Raw genomic sequence first — 23,379 nt, 5'->3', positions numbered from 1 at the left:
AGCTAAATGAGAGGTTTTCAATGCAGCAATTAGAGTGATTGTGAGTTATAGTGGACAGGTCTGGGGTTACAAGATGTTTGAAGAACTAGAAATTTATCAAATATTTCTTATCAAGAAGTTATTTTCCCTGCCTAGATGTACACTCAATTACATTTTGTATTTAGAAACAGGGAAATATCTTCTGTTTTTTCATTGTTGTAGATCACACTGTAAGTACATTCTTAGAGTATTAATATAACTTTCATTTGATATTTTCAGGATTTCATTCAACGTTTTCAACAGATTTATTTCTGTAATGGTTTGTATCACACAACCCATTTGTTATCCAGGGTGAATTTCCTCAAGTATGTCCCTCTTCTCACTATTATTCTCTGGAGGATTTGATAATTCAATATATAGACACACAATGTGTCTAGAAATGTTGCTAATTTGAAATCCAATTCATTCTTATCGTATCTTTTTGTCTTATAAGAATCATTCTAGTCATTTGTAAATCGAATTAGTGTTTTAGTGGCTGTTAGATCAGCTATAGATGGTTCAGTCACAAGAGAAAGTTTGTAACTGCTGAGTTGAGTGAGGGCAGTAAACCTTGTGACTGTACCTCATCTTATACAAGGTTTACATTTTGAAGCTGAATATCTCAATATTGTAATAATTTCATGTAGCTAACAAAAATTATTTGATCTGGCATTTGTGCATTTTGCATTGTTAAGGACTTCCAGAACATGCCGTTGAGCCCTCTGGGTCCTGTCGTGGATAACAACTTCCTTGATGATGACCCTCTGATCCTACTGAGGGCGGGAGCTGTCACCCAAATGCCCTATCTCTTCTCCTTCACTGATTCGGCAGGCATACTTCCTGCAGCACGTAAGTTCCGATTCTACCCATTCTTCTTTTCATAATATTTCACTTTTCTCCCCATGAACTAACATTTTCACCTGCAATAAAGGGGTTCTGGCCCAATCAGGCATTAAGTAGAAGGGTCGGCGGAAAAATGACAGACCTGAAAAGTGGTCCAGCTATAAAAATGGAGGAAGAAATTTTCTACAGACTGAAAACTTTGACAGCTTCACCAATCGCACAGAACAAATAGTTGAACGGGATGTAATTGAAATACTTGTGCAAATTTAAATATGATATTGAAGTGAAATTTCATATTTATACAAACAGTTGTTACCCATGCTTTGCAGAAGTTTCTGAAAAACACAAATAGATTGAATTCATAGTTTTATAGTACCATTTATAGTTGAATATTAACAACTGTAATATTGTTGCCGCGATTTATATTTTACCGTGATTTATAGCACTGGAGCCAGTGTTTGCAGAGATGGCGTTGAGAAGGCAGCATACGTGTATTGTTGGGTCTGGTATGGGAGCGATTTGGCTCAGATACAACCCTTTTAAATTTGTGTTTGGGAAATTATAAATTGCTGAATATTTCCGGGAAAATTCGTTCTCCAAAATTAAAGTTTTGTATCTCTTAAAGTGAAGTTAGCACCGTCGAAGTATCTTGGATAAACTGTTTGCCAAACAAGAATTCTTAATTCATCATCTATTCAAGTTTACCTGATAAGCAGCTTAGGCTATATCATCAACCATAGAAAAAGTGTATTTAAATTCAATTGATGTTCCCGCTATTCGAACATAATAAAATCCCAACTTTCGCCCAATGCTGAACCATTTGATTCAGTCGAAAGTTCAAATTCAAGGTTCATTCAGTCCAATTCAATTCAGCTGAGGGGGCTAGTCAGAAATAATGATGGGAAGTCTGAATCGAAATCAGTACCTGACTGTGGATTCAACATCAGTCAGCAATTCGGGAAATCGGTGAGTCACCTTCAGGCAGTTGACTATGATGATGATTGGCTTGACTTCCTTCTTTTCCCAAAATTCTGTATTGAAAGCAGTCGTCAGCAATTGTCAATCATTATTCCTGTTTCATTCTTGCTGATTACAATCGTGTTGGTTTTACTGAGATAAGATGAGTTGGAGGAGCCTCCGGCGGAGATTCGATGGTCATCAGACAGCTGCAACTCTCAGTCTGGTCCCTGTATATTCTATGTTGTAGGGATGCGGCGGTGTGTTGTGACGTCTGCTCGTGTGTTTCTTCGAGGTGAGTCAACGACAGCCTTTTCCCTTCAGCAAAGGTGAGAGATACCGCGCTATCAGCTGGATACGGGAGTGTGAGAGGCGACAAATTCATTGAATCATTGTTATGAAGTCATGAATCATGAATAATTCCATCAAATCAAAACAAATCAAATCAAATAACTTTTCATTCACAAAACATAATACAAATTTATTAAATTCATTTACACATTAACAGTGACAAAGACTTGAGTCTGTGAGTGGAGAGTGAGTTCTTCCAAGTTGAGATTATGTTCTTATGTTTTGTACATATTATAATTAAAACTATTGTAATTGAATCAACTAACATTCATCAGCAAATCAAAAATATAAATTGCACACAATGAAATTCCAAACTGGTAATAAATATATACAGACAAATATATAAATAGTAGCTTAAAGGCTATACTTAATCATTATAAATGACAAATTCACTAAGTTCTGAATAAGAGGGCGGATCGAATCAGTTGCTCTGCAGCATCCCTGCCAATATTTCTAATAACCATCTACTCAAATGTTGCTTGTAGGTGTTAATACTGTAACTTTCAGACTGTTTTAAATGATTGGGAACGTTTCTATATATGACAGATGTATTTACTATTATTTTCAAAGCAGTTATGTAGGAGTCGGGGATGAGCAATAGCAAAGTTAATTAGATTTCTTGTATTATGAGTATGAGCTAAATTATTGAAAATGAAGTGTCTGCTGTAGTATATGTAATTCATCACAACTCGTATGTAAATCTGTCTAATATTAAAAACTTGAAACTCTTAGTAAACAAGATTAGATGGGTAGCAATAGTCTCGCCTGAGACATGTCTTGATGACTGCTCGCTGTGCCACCGCCACCGGCTCCAAGGCAAACGACGAGGCTCCACCCCAAGCTATGATACCATACATAATAACTGACTGGATATATGTGTAGTACGCCACCCGCAGTTGATGTAAAGGGAGGGCCTCTCTTAGCTGTCTGAAGGCATATATCATTTTGCGCACTCGCTGCTTCAGTGAAATAGCTTGTGGAGCCCAGCTTAATTTGTGGTCAATCATAACGCCAAGGTACCTGTACTGCTCCACTCGCTGCAATACCCCACAGTCACATGTAGTGGACTGATAGTCATCACATGATTGGAGCCTGAGGATCTCCTGAACTGGGCTACTGTTTGATTTGAAATAAATAGGCAAATACGTAGTTTTGTCAACATTCAGAGTAAGTTTGTTCTGATCGAGCCACTTCCTGACACAAAAAAGATCCTTGGTAGCCTTACTGGAAGCATCCTCCCACGTAGTCCCAAATGATACAACTGCAGTGTCGTCTGCAAAGAGAAATATCTTGCTATCTAGGGGAACTTTACTGAGGTTATTGATGTAGACCAGAAAAAGCAAAGGGCGTAGTGTGCTTCCCTGAATCACACCGTAATCTACATTATACATATCACTGGAAATATTATTAATACAGGTGGTCTGTTTCCGTTCATGTAGATAGCTTTGAAACCATTGCAGTGTCACACCTCTGACCCCACAGCATTCCAATTTCTGCAATAGTTTTGGTCGGTTCACAGCATCAAATGCCTTGGCAATATCAAGGAAGGTAATAAGTACATTATTACCTCTGCCCACCTTTTGCACTATTTCGTTGTTGATATTGAACAGAGTATTATTTGATGTATTCTTGTTTAATCTGAAGCCATACTGATTGGAAACTAACAAATTATTTGATTCTAAATAAGACTGTAATTGAATTTTAACAATTTTTTCAAGAATTTTGGAAAATACACTTAACTTCTCTGTGGACTAACATCAGCAAAAAATCTGAGAGCAATCAGCACTTCTCTTCATATTTAAATTCGGACACCATACTGGCTGACTTGAGGTATTGGTTCGTAATAATCCAAATATTCAAGAAAATCCATCATTCACTACATCCACTCACAAAATCACTTCCACAGCAAGGATCACGCAAACGAAGGGTCGCTCATCACTGTCTGGACTCAACTTAATAGTTCAATTATGCAATGCAGACTATTTCTGTATCCCGTGATGATGCAAGCAAATGCAGCTGCCTCCAATCAGCAACAATCAACCCCACATAGATATCATCATCTCACACTCTCTTACAATTACAACGTACTTATTTAATACAGTTCTCCTTCATTACTGATGTAGGTGCAGTTCCATATCATGTTCAAACCAATTATAGCCATTTAATCAATACTAATTAATTCACCAATTAATCTATCTATACTATAGTAGCCCAGATTCGTAGAATGTAATCGACCACTGATAGAAATTGAGTCAAAGGAATTGGCTTCCAATTTAATATGTTTTCAGACATTGTTTTAAACAAAAAATATATAATATAAGTGTTGAGAGAATGATGATAAAATTATGGGCTACACAGAGAATGGGCTAGCGCGTACTGCCAGAGACAAATGAATAGGTAACTTTCAGACAGTATCTTTACTCTATGGAACTGCGTATAGCGAATACTTCAGAAAGATCTTTTTGAAGTAGCCTAAGTCAGTTTTGTTTTTAACATCTTTAACCATTGAAAGCTCAATATAACATGTATTGATAATATTGTTCATTCAGTTTCATGCATGAATATGAATAGATCATGTATGTAAATCAGTTCATGTGATTGAAACGTAGTTCCCTTAACCAATGCTCCAGCACCTTTTTTTTAGTATGGTACCCACAAAATGTCCCAGTTATGTTATGATTAAAGAGTAGTTTCCACCGGGGACAGAAGGATATACAAATCTCCAATAATATCTGGGAACATGGATATATCCTTCCCTCCAATATATTTTTTTGCACTTGAGTAAAAATAAAAAAAAATCATAGGTTTGAGGACTATAACTTTGAAACAATTATATGGATGTAGTTTTTTAAGTAGAAATTGCTTGAAATCACACCAAATTGGGGGGATTTTTCTAAAATTTTCCGGGGGAGGCCCCCCGGACCCCCTTCCCGTGACAGGTATAGAATTTTCTTGTTGTTTGGAGGTGTTTTCATTTTCACTTTCTTACGTTATAATATTTTGAACATCAGTGGAAAAACATTTCAAATATGACTTTATGGGCAAAGAAATTGTTCAGAATTCAAAGACGAACCCCAATTTGACACTGGTTTTTGATAAAATCGAAACAATAGCAAGTTAATAGCTTAATCCCGAACTTAAACCTGCCTCCTAGCAGGTCTAAGTTGATGGAGTCTAAAATCATCATTTTTGCTCCTGAGTTTATCACATTTTAGCCTGATCCCGATCTCAGCAATCCACCGAGATTATCTTTTAAACCCGAGTTGATCTACGCTTTAACTCAGCAATCCACCGAGATTGATTTTTAGCCTAGACTGGAACTCAGCAAACCGATTTTTAGACCACAGGTTTTTCCCTGCGATAATTGCCGGTCGGCCAACTTTTGCGCTCGAGCGTGTTTAATCCCGAACTCAGCAAACCGATTTTTGATCTGAGGCGCAAAAACCGGTTTTTAGCAAGAGATAATCCCGATCTCAGCAATCGCCCCATAATGTCCCATCGTTCATTATTTTCTTTTCGAAGAGCAGCTATTGCTTGGAGAACAGTACTGTCCTCACGTGATAACTCACCCTCGCGAACAGCACATGTAGCAGCGCTGCACTTATCACACCTCCAGTTGTTACGTGTTGCGACGGATTTTGAAGCGTCCATATTTATGCACCCGGCGTGGAATAACGCATCACAATCTTTACACTTGAAATTATCTTGCTTTAGAGCTACGTCGTTTAAACACTTTTTGCACTTATTAACCATTTTCGATGCGGAAAAGTTTGATTTATAGGTCAAACACTGTGAAATACTATTGAGTTTGAACACGGATAAAATAAGCCGAGTGACAGATAAGGAACAAACTAGCTACTTATAAGGCGCTCCGATAGACGATGCTCACTCATCGAACTCCGAACTAGAACTGGTCAACCATGTTCACTAGGATGAAAATTTCCAAAAATAATAAAAGTTTCCAAGTGTTTTGAATCTATCTGTGTCATGTGTTCCCTGTTTTAATTAATATATTACAACTAACCATCAGGCTCGCTTAGCTCGCCATATCCGCCTAGCTACATTTTTCATTTGAGCATGCTTTATTCCATCAGAACGTCAAAGTAATTCCTCGCTCGATTCAATCACCGATTAATTTCAATTATTTAGTGCAGGGTGGAAAACTTCATTAGGATATTATCAGAAATATTGTACTCCAGTCTAGCCTTTAGAATAAGAGATAGGAATGACGTGGAGAGTTTACAAATCATTCACCGTCATTACTTACCGTACTCCAAACCTGAAAAATCAGACCGATTTGTGTAACAAATTTTAACAATTTTGGTCGATAAGATAATGAGAAAGCTAATAATCCAGAAGAACGTTGAAAAACGCCAGTTTTGAGCATATCATGGGCAAAATATTGAAGGCCTCTCAATTTGTAGATCTCAGCGGAACCTTTGTACCGAATTTGAACGTTTCATGTCAGAAAAACACTGGTAAAAAGACCTGTTACTATATCGGCGTATCTTTGGCGAACAAAATTCTTCCACCTCAGCTAAACCTGTGTACTGGATTTTTTTGAATATATTTTCATAAATTATTGAAAAAGGTGAGAAAACGCAGAAAATCTGAGAAAAAAATTGAAAAAAAAACGCTGATTTTGGGCGTATCTTTGATGAAATATCAAAGTCACCTCTTCACAAAATTTGTATACCCTACTGGCTAAACCTCTGTACCACATTTGAACATTTTCTGTCTATTACTTGATGAAAGAACTAAAAAAACGCAAATAACCCGCTTATTTTAGGCATATCTTTGGCGTTATTTCAAATTCCTCCTAACCCAACATTATTACACCCCAGCTGAGCTTCTGTAGTGAATTTGAACATTTTCTGTTCATTTGTTCTCGATAAAGCTGAGAAAGTGCAAAAAAACATTGGAAAAACGCAGATTTTTGGCTTATCTTTGGCGTTATTCCAAATTCCTTCTAACACAACATTATCACACCCTAGCTTAGCTTCTGTACTAAATTTGAACAATTTCTGTTCATTTGTTATCGATAAATCTGAGAAAAAGCAATAAAGCGCTGGAAAAACGCTAATTTTGGGCGTATCTTTGACGTTATTGCAAATTCCTTCTAACACAACATTATTACAACCTAGCTGAGCTTCTGTAAAGTAATTTAAAATATTTTTGTTCATTTGTTCTCGATAAATCTGAGAAAACGCTGGAAAAACGCAGATTTTGGGCGTATCATTGGAAATTTTTCCAAATCCTTTTTCAGTGCGTCTCTTAAGGCCAACTGAACATACCCTTTGAACGTTTTTGGTCAAAAAGTTCACGTATAGTTGTGTAAAATAAGTTGAGAATTGGCCTTCCATCCAAAGAAATTACAGGGTTGCCAAATCGTGTAAAATTGCAACTTTCTCAAATTTCAAATTCAACGTCAGAATTGGATGTAGAATATCATCCCCAATATCTTAGTAGTACTAAAAAAGCTTCATGGTTGAAAGATTAAAAGGAAAATCAACTTTTATGATAAAATTGGATACATCGCGAAGATTTGTTTTTCTTTTGAATATCACTTCTCTCAGAATCATGGGGCGTCGTGATGTGTAATAATCTCATATCAAATTAACGAGGAGAATGTATCCTTTCTATTGGTGTTTGGATAATTTTTATCCGACCTACAGTTATTTTTTAATTAATGATTATGTTCGTCACTGTCGAGACATTTTGAGCAGAAAACATGAAATTTTCGACATGATAGGAACTTTTTTGTTTCAAAAGATAAGTAGGTGGTGAAAGCGAGAACGTTTCTAAGAAATAATTGAAATTATTTTTCCCAAAAAATTAAATATATGCGGAAAAATTCCGATCAGGAGCACAGGGGGGTTCAGGAGAAAGCATTTTTCGAAAATTTTGACGAAAAATCTCACTACAGCTCAAACTGATTGGCCTACCGACTTAAAACTTTGCATAGTGTTTTGAAGCAAATGATATTCTAGTATTATCATGAAACTCTTTATGAAGCTAATTCCGGATTCTCAAAAACACTTGATAAAATTAAGCAAAAATTCATATGGTTAGGTATTTCTAAGGATCTCAATGTATTTATGAAATCATGTAAATTATGTTCTATTAGTAAACCTGCTCAGAAAACGAATTTTGGATATCTGTATTTTTCTGTTGCTACTCAACCTATGGGAAAATTGTTTCAAAATTTTGTTGGTCCACTACCCAAGACAACTAAAGGTAATACTGTTATTTTTTTGTTCTGTTGCATTCACAAAGTATTGTTGGCTAATACCATTGAGAAAAGCTACTACTGAATCCATGTGTTATGAACTGCAAGAGATATTCGTCGATTTTGGTATTCCCAAATATGCTGTCTCAGACAGTGGCCCACAGTTGAAGTCTAATTTCTTCAAAAATTTATGTTTTCAAAAAGGAATTAAACACATTACTCAAACTGAGTACAACCCAAAGCCAAACCAAGTTGAACATATTCATCATAACCTAAATTCCTGTCTTATCAGTTACAACCATGATAAGCAAAACAAATGGGACCTGAGCCTCCAGTGGATTCCCCTCGCTTTCAATAGTGCCTATCATGAAAGTAGTAAATTCTGTCCCCATGACCTTATGTTTAGACATAAAGTGAATAACCCTCTGAACAATGTTTGGAAAATTGATGAAATCCTTCCTTCTGAATTTGTAAATGATACTAATAAAATTTGGTGAGAAGCATATAGTAACTTTTTGAAGTTTCATAATGCTAGTGAAAAAAGGTATGATTCATATCGAAATACAACTCCTTATAAAATTGAAGATATAGTTTTCCTTAAAACTAGCCCCATCAGTAATGACAGTAATAATGTTACTGCAAAATTGTTGCCCAGATATTCTGGCCCCTTTTTAGTTAAAGAGTGGATCAGTCCAGTCAGTGTGAAGTTGTTTTCACCTGATGGACGGTCTTTTGTGCGACGTGCACATGTAAACAGCTTAAAATGGGAAATAATCCTTATGCTGACTTATAGTTTCCTTGTTGTGTTAACACATATGTGATGGACTCATCTATAAGTGGTTTTGTTGTATATTTTCTTTGTTTACTCATATTTTGATTGAGGATTGAGTAGAAAGTGACACCTTCTCAATATAATCATATTTTCTAACTTCTCGTAATTTGTGCCTTTTTTATATTTTATAAATATTATTAATTTTATGATATTATTTCGGTATTGAATTCTTCTATCTGTATGACATTGTGTTAATATATTTGATAATATTCTAATGCTATAAGTTATAGTGAAGAGAACGTTATTATTATTCTGTTATTTTGTCTCACTTCTCAGATTTATCGAGAACAAATGAACAGAAATTGTTCAAATTTAGTACAGAAGCTAAGCTAGGGTGTGATAATGTTGTGTTAGAAGGAATTTGGAATAACGCCAAAGATAAGCCAAAAATCTGCGTTTTTCCAATGTTTTTTTGCACTTTCTCAGCTTTATCGAGAGCAAATGAACAGAAAATGTTCAAATTCACTACAGAAGCTCAGCTGGGGTGTAATAATGTTGGGTTAGGAGGAATTTGAAATAACGCCAAAGATATGCCTAAAATAAGCGGGTTATTTGCGTTTTTTTAGTTCTTTCATCAAGTAATAGACAGAAAATGTTCAAATTTGGTACAGAGGTTTAGCCAGTAGGGTATACAAATTTTGTGAAGAGGTGACTTTGATATTTCATCAAAGATACGCCCAAAATCAGCGTTTTTTTTCAATTTTTTTCTCAGATTTTCTGCGTTTTCTCGCCTTTTTCAATAATTTATGAAAATATATTCAAAAAAATTCAGTACACAGGTTTAGCTGAGGTGGAAGAATTTTGTTCGCCAAAGATACGCCGATATAGTAACAGGTGTTTTTACCAGTGTTTTTCTGACATAAAACGTTCAAATTCGGTACAAAGGTTCCGCTGAAATCTACAAATTGAGAGGCCTTCAATATTTTCATCCGTCACAAGGTCACCATTTCTTAAGAAGCTAATACACAATTTATTATTTTTTTGCTTACCTACTAATTTATTAATAATTGCCCATTGTTTTTTACTATTGCCCCTTGCATTGTGTGAAAGTGTTGAGTAGTACCTCTCTTTTGCTTCCCTAATCCAAATTTGCACCCTATCCCTAAACCTTTTAAAATTTTGTACAGCTCGAACATTACTTTGGTACCTCTTCATTATTTTTAAAAGTTTGTTTCTTGTTTCAATAGCTTTGAATTGAATTGAAAATTTCTTTATTCATCAAAATGCACAAAATACATCTGAACAGTGTCAAATTACAACAAGAATTATTAATATCGTACAGTTATACGGTTTTTGAGTTTCGCTGTCATCAACTTCATTATCTTAGGATTATATCATTGAATATCATAACAGGTGTAATTAAGATTATCTCCATTGATAATAAATAGCCTTCCACAATAATTATTCATTCAACACAGTATATAACTCTGGACTGGTACTAGTATTATTATTACTTCTATCATTATTATTATTTTTTCTATTATTTGGTAAGATGAGTAATTTTTCTCTTGGTGTCACCAGTCAGGGCAACCCAAAACTAGTGTACAAAAAGTACTCTTTTAGGAAATCAACACCAACTGCTTTGGGTGATATTAGATGGCGGTGTCTTAATAAGAAATGTAAAGCATCTCTCAAAACAAATGGGTCCGTATCCAGAGTTATTGAGCCTCCTATCTCTCATAATCATTCTGCTCCAGATTGTAATGTAGATCTAAGTAACAATGAGTTAGATTACTCTGTCGCATGCTCGACACCGATCATTGACAAGGAAGAAAGAGTATTTCCTTCTGAGTCGGATACTGACTCTAGTAGTAAGAAGATTGTGAGTATGGGAGCTAATGAAATTAACTACACCCCTAATGACGAGCAGTTTTCTGAGAATGACCGTGTGATTACTCATAATCACTCCTTTTCGCTAATAGAAAGCATAGGTTTAAATATTGTAAATACAGAAAGGTGTTCCTCACCCAAATGCGTTGAGAATTCCAAATTTTCCTGCTCCACAAATATAAATAGGCTTGAGATGGAGAATATGACACTAAAAAGTGAAATTAAAAGTTGAGATCTGAATGGGACGCGGCAATACAAAGATCGATTGACAACGATATAAAATAATGAGCTTTATAGATAAATCTGTTGTCGATTGTGGATCTCAAACAGAGAGTAAAAATCCAGGTGAGGTGTCGTTTGTTGATCGCGGAATTCAGACTGAGATCAATGAATACGTTATTGATTATGGAACTCAGACTGAACCGGATATCGAAGACTTGCCAACTACAACTACTGAGAAACAATATGATTTTCAAAGCATTGACACTCAAACGGAGTCATGCTACAATCTGTCAACAAAGAAATGTAAGCCTGACTGCGATGGGTTGGATATAATACATCTTCGAGAAAATACAATGAAAATTTTAAATGAGAATAACAATCTCCTCCACACAGAAATTGAAGACTTGGGGAATGAATTAAGATCCAAATTTGACAAAATAACCTCCTTATTGCAAGAAATTGATGAGCTAAAAGAGACTGTATGCGGCCTAAAAAAATGAAATCAAAGAAATGAACTCCATAAAAAAATTCAAGAGTAACTTCTGAGCCTCCTTTCCCGCAGGTATTGAAAAATAAGAAGAAAAATTCCTCAAACACTAAAAGCTTCAATCATGCAACACAGGGTAATATAAAACTATTTGCTGACAGCCATGGCAGAAGATTGAGCGATTTAATTTCAAGTAAAACTAGTTGTCGTCTCTCTAGCATTCTGAAGCCTGGAGCTAAATTCTCCAAAGTGACTTCGGAGTGTGTGAATGAAGGTGAAAATCTATCTCACAATGACATGATGGTAAAAGTGGGCGGTACAAATGACATTAATAGTGCCACACGGAATAACGATCTACTGAGCTCGATAAATAGTCTACTCCCAAAGCTGACATGTACTAGAATCCTACTTGCAAATATTCCACATAGGCACGACCTCCCTCCGATCTCACATATCAATAATCTCATATGTGACACCAATAATAAGATCGAATCAATTGCCAGTAAATTCAGTAACGTTGAAATATTGGATATGAATAAATTAGGAAGAAGATTTCACACCCTACATGGGTTACATTTGAACGCAATAGGAAAGAACATTATCGCAGACAGAATCATTGAAACATTTCGAAGAGTCAAACTTTCACACTCATGCCAGCCTTGTAATTCAATAAAAGTTTCTCCATTGGCGAGTCAAGAAACAAAAGACAAATCATGTACCGACCACATAGTATCTAGTCCAGCAACTTTAGTCTCTCGTTCGGTTACCGATGAATTGAACTCATCACTTGGCTATGTAGATGCTTCTAGAAGGTGTGAAGAAAATGTCTCATTGACTGATTTAAACGAAAAAACGACAAGGCTCAAGAGAGAGCTACCTTTTCTCAATGTGACATGAATATCTGTCTACTTAATATCAGATCACTTAGAAACAAGCTTGGTCAATTGGAGGCTGTCCTTAACTCGAAACCTGCTGACGTAGTTTGTCTAAATGAGCATTGGCTCTGTAAAGAAGAAGTTGACTATTATGTGCCTGAAAGTTTTGAGCCATTTTTATGCAAGGCAATCTCCATATGGTGGTTCATCTATATTTGTGAAAGTAGGAATACCATTTAAATTTATTGACATCTCACAATTTTGCCTAGATAGTATTTGCGAGGCATCGGCTGTAAGATTGCCTCAGTCCAACTTGGTTATCCTGTGCATTTATCGTTCACCGGAATCACATTTTAAAGCTTATGTAGAAAAACTAGAGAATCTTCTTGCGCATCTCAATGGAAAACATCTCAAAAAGAATGATTGGCTTGCTGTAGCTGGTGACCTGAATGTGAATCTTTTAGATGATGAAAGTAGAGAAATTTCAGAGGTTCTAAGAGTATTAAGATCATTTAATCTGTACAGTACAAACAAAAGTCCAACCCGCTTTAATGCATGTCTGGACAGCATCCACACGAACATTCCCTCTGACTCTCAAGAGGTATCCTTACTGCCGCAAGATATTATTTCCGACCATGCAGGAGTCTGGCTAAAGATTAGAATGGATAAATTAAAGAGAGATGGACCATATAAAGAAAGTCAAGGTACATTTTTAAGACTGATGAACGAGGAAAAAATTAGTAACTTCAAAGAGTGCTTATCACAAATTAACTGGTCTGGACTATATAGCATAGTGGATGTGAATTTCTCCTCCTCAACTCTTGTGGCTGTATTGTCTACGTTATTCAATAAAATATGCCCGCTTATATATAAAAAACCAACAAAACAAAATACCAAGTACATCCCCAGCTCTAATAAATGGTTCAATGCTGAATTAAAAGCCATGTGTGATTATTTACTCCTATTGTATAGTGGAAATTCACTGATGACATAGATGACAAATTGAGATTTTCGAATTATAAGAAAGAATACAATAAACAAATTAAAATCACGAAAAAATTAGAAAATGATAATTTGATTAAATTGGCTAAAAATAGATGTAGAATGGCTTGCCAAAAAGAGTCTAGGACCATCAAACCAAGAAATGAAATTTTAATAGCTCCCGATGATCTCAATGATTATATTGTCAATGTTTCTCTGACAGTAAAATCTTTTAAATGTAGAACAGGCTTGGAATTCCCTGAACAGGGGGCAAATCTTGTCATGCAACAAAGGTTTTCATTTGGCAAAAAAAGGCAGTGAGAGTATTGAATAACTTGAGGAACAGAGAGTCTTGCAAGGAAAGTTCCCGAAGTCTGAAAATTCTAACGTTTCCTTCTCTCTTTATTCTTCATACCTTAATATATGTTAAAATGAATATAGAATCTTTTCCGCGTCTGGGAGCCAATCATTCTTACTCCACCCGACGTGGCAATGATCTATCACTGCCTCAAATAAGACTCTCCAAGACAAGAGATAGCCATATTTTTAAACAAGCCAAAATTTATAACAATCTTTCTTTAGAAATTAGAGAGCTGCCAATCTATAAATTCAAACAGTTTTTAAAAAATAAATTGACAGAGAGTGCCTACTATTCGGTGGATGAGTATCTTTAGTGTTCAATATAATCAATGCTCATTATGCAACATGTACCTTTTAATTTTTGGTAAAACTGAATAACTTATTAATATGAATTGTAGTTTGTTTCTAACTAAGACAAATTGTTATTGTAATATTTCCATATATTGTACGATTTCTATTGTCTTGATGCTTAATTTTATATCATAATTTCTCTTTTATTTCACAAGTGTTGTATTATTGTTATTGTTTTTTGACGTGCTCATGCAATGTAAAGTTGTTCTGGCAATAAAGAATCTTGAATCTTGAATCTTGAATCTTGAATCTTGTTACTCTTGGTTGTACTTCAATAGATAGCAAGTCTGTATGCCAGATGAGAATGTATCAAAGAGTGGTACAGGGATTTCATTGTCTGATACAGATATCTGTCAATTGCCGCAAAGCAAAAAGGCCGGGGGATATCTTTTTCACAACCTGAGAAACATGTTTATCCCATGATAAGCTGCTATCAATATCAAGGCCTAAGAATTTAGTGCCATCCACTAGTTCTAAGGTTTCGCCATTTATTTCAACATTTGGGGACCAATAATTAATTCTTTGCCTTGTTGAAAAAGGAACTACGATGGACTTGCTGACGTTTAAAAGAAGATTCCTATTATTCAGAAATTTATTAATCGAAGACAATCCAACAGCAGATGCTGCTTCAATCTCTTCAATGGATTCACCCAAGAAGATGAGGTTTGCATCATCAGCATAAAGACTAACAGCAGCTTTCCCCTGGACCACCCCAGGCAACCCTTTGAATGTAGCACAGGAACAATAAAGGAACCAATATTGAGCCTTGAGGGACACCATATTTCAGACTCTTCAGGTCAGAGCGGTATCTGATTTTATATTGCAGCGCAAGCGTCTCTTCAATATGCTCTTTCTCAACAAACTGTTGCCTATCCTTCAGGTACAATGCAAACCATGTCTGTTCCATTCCATTTACACCTAGAGTTTTCAACATATCTATCAAAACATCATGCGTCACACTGTCAAAAGCACGAGTCATATCTAAGAATATCCCAACAATTTTCTCCCCTTTGTCGATTGCATTTACAATAGAGTTAATGAATTCGACTCCAGCAGTTATTGTAGACTTTTTAGAGTGAAACCCATGCTGCTCTTTGTCCAAAATGTTATTTGTTTCTAAATATTCCATTAGCTGCATGTACACTACACGTTCAATAATTTTAGAAAATACCGATAAAATAGATACTGGCCTATAACAAGCAGGTTCTCTGACATCACCTTTCTCAAATATTGGAAAAACCCTGGCTACCTTTGAAATGTTTGGAAAATGGCCCGATATCAAGGAGGAATTTATAATATGAGTCAGGGGTTTAATAATTATTGCCGGTAAGACTTTTTTAACTATTGTAATTGGGATGTCATCTGGCCCTGAAGAAATTTTATTTTCAAATGACATTATTATTTCTACTAACTCATATTCTGAAATAGTTTTGAATCTGAATCTCAGTGTGGATTGACAGTTTGGATAAATCGGGGTTTCAACAGGTTCACATTTATCAGGAATATTTGGTATGACAAACCTATCTACTGCTGTAACAAATAAATCATTAAAGATATTACTAATATCGTCACAAAATCATCCTTCACACATAAAGAAGTCACAAATTTTGATAAAAAACAAGATTCTAAAATCTTGCAGTCGAATTGACATACTCCTGCAAATAGTATAGGGATAGTCCCACCAAATATTCCTTTAATTTTTTTTTGTAGGTATTCAACCTCCTCTATTTCTAAGATTCAAAAAATAAAATGATTTTGTATTCAAAATTATGAATATTATTCAATGTCCTGAAATGACAAACTCTTTGATTGCCTTTGTAGGCACAGCTCATAAGTAAGATAAATCTATATAAGTAAATGAACAATAGCAGTATGAATGATAATGAATGAATGAAAATAGATAAATGAATGAATAAGAATGAATGATGTTACAAATTTATGATGAATATACAATTACTCAACCTGAGTATCTTGAGGATGTCGAAAGCTGTCGAAGATTGTAGGCATTTGTAAGAAATGCTCTGGCAATGGAAATCATCATCACCACACCGGCCAGAGAGTGGGAGGGTATACGTAACCCCAAAGTGGAATGCTAAATTGCACAGTCGACCAAGTGAGTGAGGGTATATGGAACCCCAAAGTGGATGCAATTTCGACTGTCAATAGAGACTGCAGACCTTTATCGGTAGATTCGATCGTAGGTAGAATTGTAAAACAGATTCGGTAGCAGATTGATTCGAGAGATGTAGAGAGATTGATTGAGTTTCCCAAAATCCAAACTGTGGACAGAGGAAAAGAAAATACCCTATGGTAAGAAAATATGTTGACAACAGCGCTCTGAACTACACAGAGTTCAGAGTACAAAGAGTTTGAAAACAAGAATATGAAATAAAGATTTGTAGAAACATCAAGCAATCTTGATGATCTTGGATTTTTGCAGAAATGCAAATAATTGAATGCTCTTGAAACGTAATGTCCGAACAAAGACAAAATCGGAATAGCAACTTGACAAGTAGATCACTGAGAATTCAATGGAATTGAATGCTAAATTGACATTTTTTTAAAAAAGATTGAAATAGATGAACAATGTAAAATTGGAAAGAGCTTTAAACTAAATTCTAAAAATTGAGTTCAGACAAGCGTGTTCAAATGGAAAGTGAGGTTACACCTACCAGAAGATTGAGATTCAAACACAATCTGTGAAGACATACAAGTTGTTTGATTGAATTAGGCCAATATTTATCGCAAATATGCCAATGAAACATGAAAGTATTGAATATTCAGCTGGAATAAATTCAAATCCGAAAATTGAAAACAAGAGTTGGCCAATTTTTACATTTTGGAATCAAGTTGAAACAAAGAAGCAGCACACCAGCGCCACGGCAAGCCGAGTGGAGCAAAACCTACCTACAACGATTTCCGCAAGTGAGAAATGCAAGAATAAAGATACAAAACACAAATATTATTCAAAAGCAAGTGAAAAAGGACAAATTTGAAATTAATCAAATAATACTAGACAACAAATTGAAATTATTACAAAGATACAAATATTGAAAACAATGCAGACTAAATCTGCCAAACGTTGGCTATACTGGCAATGCTCTAAGTTCAAAAATCAAGGATGATGCAAATTGAGTTTTAACATAGACTGGGCCCCGTTTTGCAATTAGAAGAATTGTAAAACAAAGGAGAAAGAAAAAATATGTTAAAGAGATTTGCATCATTCGCTATCATCTAATGGCAAAGGTGCAACACTAGCAGAAGAACATTTGAAAACACCAGAATCAGTTAGAACCTGGATGACTCTAACCTTGTCATCGGAGCCAGGGAAAACCTCTGTAATACGTCCAAGCTTCCAGAGTGTTGGTGGTGTCCTAGGATCCTTCAATAGCACAAGAGTGCCAACTCGAAGATTGGGTGATGAAGAAGACCATTTATGTCTTTTCTGAAGAGTAACTAAATATTCTTCAGACCATTGTTGCCAAAATTCCTTTGTGACTTCAGCAAGTCTATTCCAACGTGCAAGAAGATTCACATGTTTGAATTTCTGCTTATGAGAAGGCAAAGCATTGAGTGGGCGCGCAATGAGAAAATGCCCAGGTGACAAAAATTGAAGATCAAGAGGGTCCTCAGACAATGGAACAATAGGTGAAGAATTCAAAATAGCTTCAACTTGTGCAGAAAGAGTACACATTTCTTCAAAATTCCAAATATGTTTGAAAGCAATAATTTTATATATACTCTTGAAACTTCTTATTCCTCTCTCCCACAGACCACCATGATGAGGAGCTCTTGGGGGAATGAAATTCCATTGAATGTGCAAAGATGCAGCTGAATTTTGAAGTATTTGTTGATTGCTAGGCAAGTTGAGGAAGTCACCTAACTCTTTGAGATCATTATTTGCACCCACAAAGTGGTAGCATTGTCTGAATATATATTCCTTGGAATACCTCGTCTTGAGATGAAACGGGTGAGAGCAGCCAGAAAGACTGAAGTGGACAGCTCTGATACTACTTCTATATGTACAGCACGAGTTATCATGCAAATGAAAAATGCAAAATAGGCTTTACCAAATGTCCGTGACTTTGGACCACCAATACAGAGACTAAAAGGTCCAGCATAGTCTAGACCAACATTCATGAATGGAAAATCAATATTTACACGCACAGAGGGCAATTGACCCATCAATTGTGCAGCTTGAGTATGAGTGGAACGAAAACACTTGATACACTTTCGCGGAACATTCTTAACAGTACGCCTTATTGATGGTATCCAGAACCGTTGTCTGATTGCAGCCATGGTTGCTTGCACACAAGCATGACACAATTTGTTATGATGATAAAAAATCAGTGCCTTGGTGAATTTGTGATTGGCAGAAAGCAATATCTGATGCTTGAAATCAAAATCAATATTAGCATTAGCTAAACGTCCTCCTACTCTTATGAGGCCATCAGAGTGAATGAACAAAGACAAAGAATGAAACTTACTGGAGGCATTCAACTCATCATTTGCACGTAAAATTTCCAACTCCTTGTGGAATGCTTCAGCTTGAATGGCCTTCAATAGATGAATTTCAGCATCTTCAATTTCATCAACTGAAAGGGCGTCAGTACGGCGATCAGCAACTTTCTGACAAATGTTTATGTAAAAAACGCAGAACATAAGCAGTGACACAAATAATTTTAAAACTATTGGAAACATGTTCAGAAATAATGGATAAAGGTGAAACAACTGCAGTATTTACAAGAACTGTATTGGGAGCTAGAATAGCTACATGAGAAGAGAATGACCTCTAACTATCAGTTGGATCAGCCAACCATGGGGGACCATGCCACCAGAGTTTGTTGTTTGCTAATTCACTAGGAATCATGCCACGAGAAATCAAATCAGCTGGATTGTGAGATGATTTCACATAGTTCCAGACATACTGTGAGGTAGATTCTTGGATTTCACCTACTCCCAATGAAACAAAAATTGACTTTCTGTCAGGAGGAGACTGCAACCACTTGCAGACAATTCGAGAATCTGACCAGAGAAAAACACCTGAAATAGTCAAATCAAGAGAATTCAAAGCACTTACAACTTTGTTAATGAGTCGTGATAATACTAAGGCACCACAAAGTTCCAAATTTGGAATGGAGACAGGCTTGAGAGGTGCAACACATGATTTTCCACAAAGAAGATGAGTTTGAACAACATTATTTTGGATGGTGCGTACATATACACAAGCTCCATAAGCAGTAGCGCTAGAATCAGAAAAACCATAAAGTTCAACTATGGAACATTGATCTTTTGATACTACACAACGTGGTATTGAAATGCTTTAAATTTTGGATAGTTCTTGTATGATCTGCAACCACTTCAGTAGCATGTCATTGGGCAGACTATCATCCCAATCAATTTTTGCAAGCCATAAATTTTGAAATAAGATTTTTGAAGGATTATGATGGGACTAATGATTCCAAGTGGATCAAAAGTTGAAGCAATAACTGACAGAAACTCACGCTTTGTGAATGAAGTCTTTTCAGAAATTTTATCAATGTTAGAACAGATGGATAGACTGTCAGAATTGGAATTCCACAGTAAACCTAGAGCTTTGGTTATTCCATTATCAGGATCTGAAATTGGTTTAACAATGGAAGTTTCTAGCAAATTGGATGGTAGTGAATTCAGTAACTCAGGGGAATTGGACATCCACTTCCTTAATTCAAAACATCCTTTATTCAAAGTGGTGAGCAATTGATGTGACAATTCCATGGCTTGTTCCAATGTAGATGCACCAGAGATTAGGTCATCAACATAAAATTCTTGATGAATTGAATGATACAATGGAGAATCAGGTGTTGATTCAAGTTCAGCAAGTAAATTCAAGGTTCTAGTGCTGAGATAAGATGCACAAGCTGTCCCATAAGTAACTGTGGCCAATTGGTATTCTTGAAGAGGTTTTGAAGTATCATCTCTCCAAAAAATACGATGCAAATTACGATCAGAAGGATCTAAAATTGGCGGTACATTTTAGTTATGTCTGCGATGAAAGCAAATGGTCGGATACGAAATCGTAGGACAATGTCAAAAAGGTCTGACTGAACAACAGGACCCTTGAAGATAACATCATTGAGAGAAATTCCGGTTGATGTTTTGGCGCTAGCATCAAACACAACTCTTGTTTTGGTTGTAGTGGAGTCAGGCTTGAAGACAGCGTGATGTGGAATATAATAGACTTGTTCCTCAGGGGCTGGTAGCGGTACAGGGTGCATGTGACCTAAATCTTCATATTCCTGCATGAATTCAACATATTGAGGTTTGAGCTCAGGTTCTTTAAGAAATCTTTTTTCCAATGAATGGAAACGTTTCATAGCTTGAGTCCTTGAATGACCAAGGGTGGCAAATGAATCCTTGCGAGGTAAGGACACTTGGAAACGATCATCTTCATGCCTGATGGTATTTTCTTTGTAGTGTGCTTCAACCCTAGCACACTCAGGATAGACAGGAATAACTGAAGAGACTTCTTCCAGCTTCCAGAAGGTTTCCAACTGATTGGAGACTTCAGCTGTGGAGACAAAATTGGTAACAAATTGATTAGATGATTTTTTGAGTGACACTGATTTAGGTAATTGACAAGAGCCAAAAACAATCCAGCCAAGTTCTGTATTTTGTAGGATTGGAACATCAGGTGACACAATAATTTGATTGCCAGTCATGATTGCGGCATAAACGTCAATACCCAATAGGATATCAATTTTCTTAGATTTATGAAAATTTGGATCTGCAAGTCGACTATTGCTTGGAATCTTGTAATAGTTAAGATCAATTGTGACATGAGGAATACATGAGGCAAATTTCTCAACAACAATACATTCTTGTTGCGTTGACCAAGTATGATCAGATGATTTCATTAATACTGAGTGAACAACTGTAGATTTGGCTTGCATACTGGACACTCCATTAATCAGATTAGTCACATGACGAGAAGGAAGAGCTAATCTATCAGCCAACTCTTGAGTTATGAGTGAACAATCACTTCCTGTGTCCATTAAGGCATTACATGCAATTAATTCACCATTTGAACTAACAACCAGAACCTCTGCGGTAGGTAATACTTGAACTGAAGACTTATTATTAGAAATGATGGATGAAGCAGCATGTGAAACAACTGTTGTTTCTGAATTATCAGATTGTGAACTAACTGAATTTGATGCTGAAGATGAATGGGCACTAGAAACGGTGCACTCATTCTGAGACTGAATCACATTAGAAACAACATTCTTACCTCCTGAATTGCTAGTGAAGGAATCATGTAGAACAGTGTGATGTCGCTTATCACATTTTTGGCATCTCTTTGAAGAGCAGTTGTGATTGTCAGTGTAAGGATTAAGGCAATTGAAACACAACCCTTTCCTTTTGATTGCATCATAACGTTGATTGATGGGAATCTTTGAAAAATTGACACATTTGAAAATCCCATGAGATCGATCATTGCAAAATTGACAGGATACTGATGGCTGAAAATTATTCAGAGTATTATTTTGAGCAAAAGGATGAGTATTTTGCCTAACATTGGGTGCATTTGAAGTAGCTTGAGTAAAAACCTTTTGATTAGTTGGTGGATTTGAGGGGCTATGAGATGAAATAGCATCCATTACCTTACATTGATTTTCAAGGAATTCCCACAGTTTATCCATAGTAGGGATTTCATTCATCTCAATGCGTTTTTCCCATTCGCGCAAGATATTAGAGTCAAGTTGAGAAGTGATTTTTTGCATGTAAAGTAAATCTTTGATTTGAACATCCAATTTGAGCGCTTCTAGAGCATTAATGTGACATTTACAGTGATCAATGAAAGCTCTAAGAGATTTGGAACAATTTTTCTTGAGTGCTGGGGGTGATTCAATACCTTGAATGTGGGTACTTGCAATTAATCTGGGGTTATTGTACCTCTGTGTAAGCAGATTCCATGCAAGCTCAAAGTTTCCATTCCCTGGAGGAATATTCTGAATGCGTGCAAGGGCTTCACCACTGAGAGCTTTGCGCAAATAATACAGCTTTGTAGCTGGAGCCAAAGTTTGGTTTTCAATAACCATATTGGAAAAGGTATCACGGAACTCAAGCCATGAATCAAAGGAACCTGAAAATTCTGGTAACGGTACCATTGGTACCAGGGAATGGAAAGTTTGAGCTTGCATGGAATCTGCTTACACAGAGGTACAATAACCCCAGATTAATTGCAAGTACCCACATTCAAGGTACTTCAAAACCTCTTCAAGAATACCAATTGGCCACAGTTACTTATGGGACAGCTTGTGCATCTTATCTCAGCACTAGAACCTTGAATTTACTTGCTGAACTTGAATCAACACCTGATTCTCCATTGTATCATTCAATTCATCAAGAATTTTATGTTGATGACCTAATCTCTGGTGCATCTACATTGGAACAAGCCATGGAATTGTCACATCAATTGCTCACCACTTTGAATAAAGGATGTTTTGAATTAAGGAAGTGGATGTCCAATTCCCCTGAGTTACTGAATTCACTACCATCCAATTTGCTAGAAACTTCCATTGTTAAACCAATTTCAGATCCTGATAATGGAATAACCAAAGCTCTAGGTTTACTGTGGAATTCCAATTCTGACAGTCTATCCATCTGTTCTAACATTGATAAAATTTCTGAAAAGACTTCATTCACAAAGCGTGAGTTTCTGTCAGTTATTGCTTCAACTTTTGATCCACTTGGAATCATTAGTCCCATCATAATCCTTCAAAAATCTTATTTCAAAATTTATGGCTTGCAAAAATTGATTGGGATGATAGTCTGCCCAATGACATGCTACTGAAGTGGTTGCAGATCATACAAGAACTATCCAAAATTTAAAGCATTTCAATACCACGTTGTGTAGTATCAAAAGATCAATGTTCCATAGTTGAACTTTATGGTTTTTCTGATTCTAGCGCTACTGCTTATGGAGCTTGTGTATATGTACGCACCATCCAAAATAATGTTGTTCAAACTCATCTTCTTTGTGGAAAATCATGTGTTGCAC

The 23,379-nt window shown here is 36.0% G+C and overlaps 1 protein-coding gene across 2 annotated transcripts in view; it reads left to right on the top strand.

Annotated features, from left to right (window-relative positions):
- The window catches only part of LOC111057026 (esterase E4), a 302,990-nt gene that overhangs the window by 200,800 nt on the left and 78,811 nt on the right, over nt 1-23,379 (top strand). For both annotated transcript variants that reach the window (XM_039421458.1, XM_039421459.1), the window contains one exon: nt 714-867. In XM_039421458.1, the coding sequence (XP_039277392.1) occupies nt 714-867 (154 nt within the window). The remainder of the gene's footprint in view (nt 1-713; nt 868-23,379) is intronic.

This window comes from Nilaparvata lugens, chromosome 2 (genome assembly GCF_014356525.2).
Source record: "Nilaparvata lugens isolate BPH chromosome 2, ASM1435652v1, whole genome shotgun sequence".
Lineage (NCBI taxonomy): Eukaryota > Metazoa > Arthropoda > Insecta > Hemiptera > Delphacidae > Nilaparvata > Nilaparvata lugens.
Note: the sequence above shows the minus strand (reverse complement) of the source record. Positions and strands in the feature narration are given on the sequence as shown.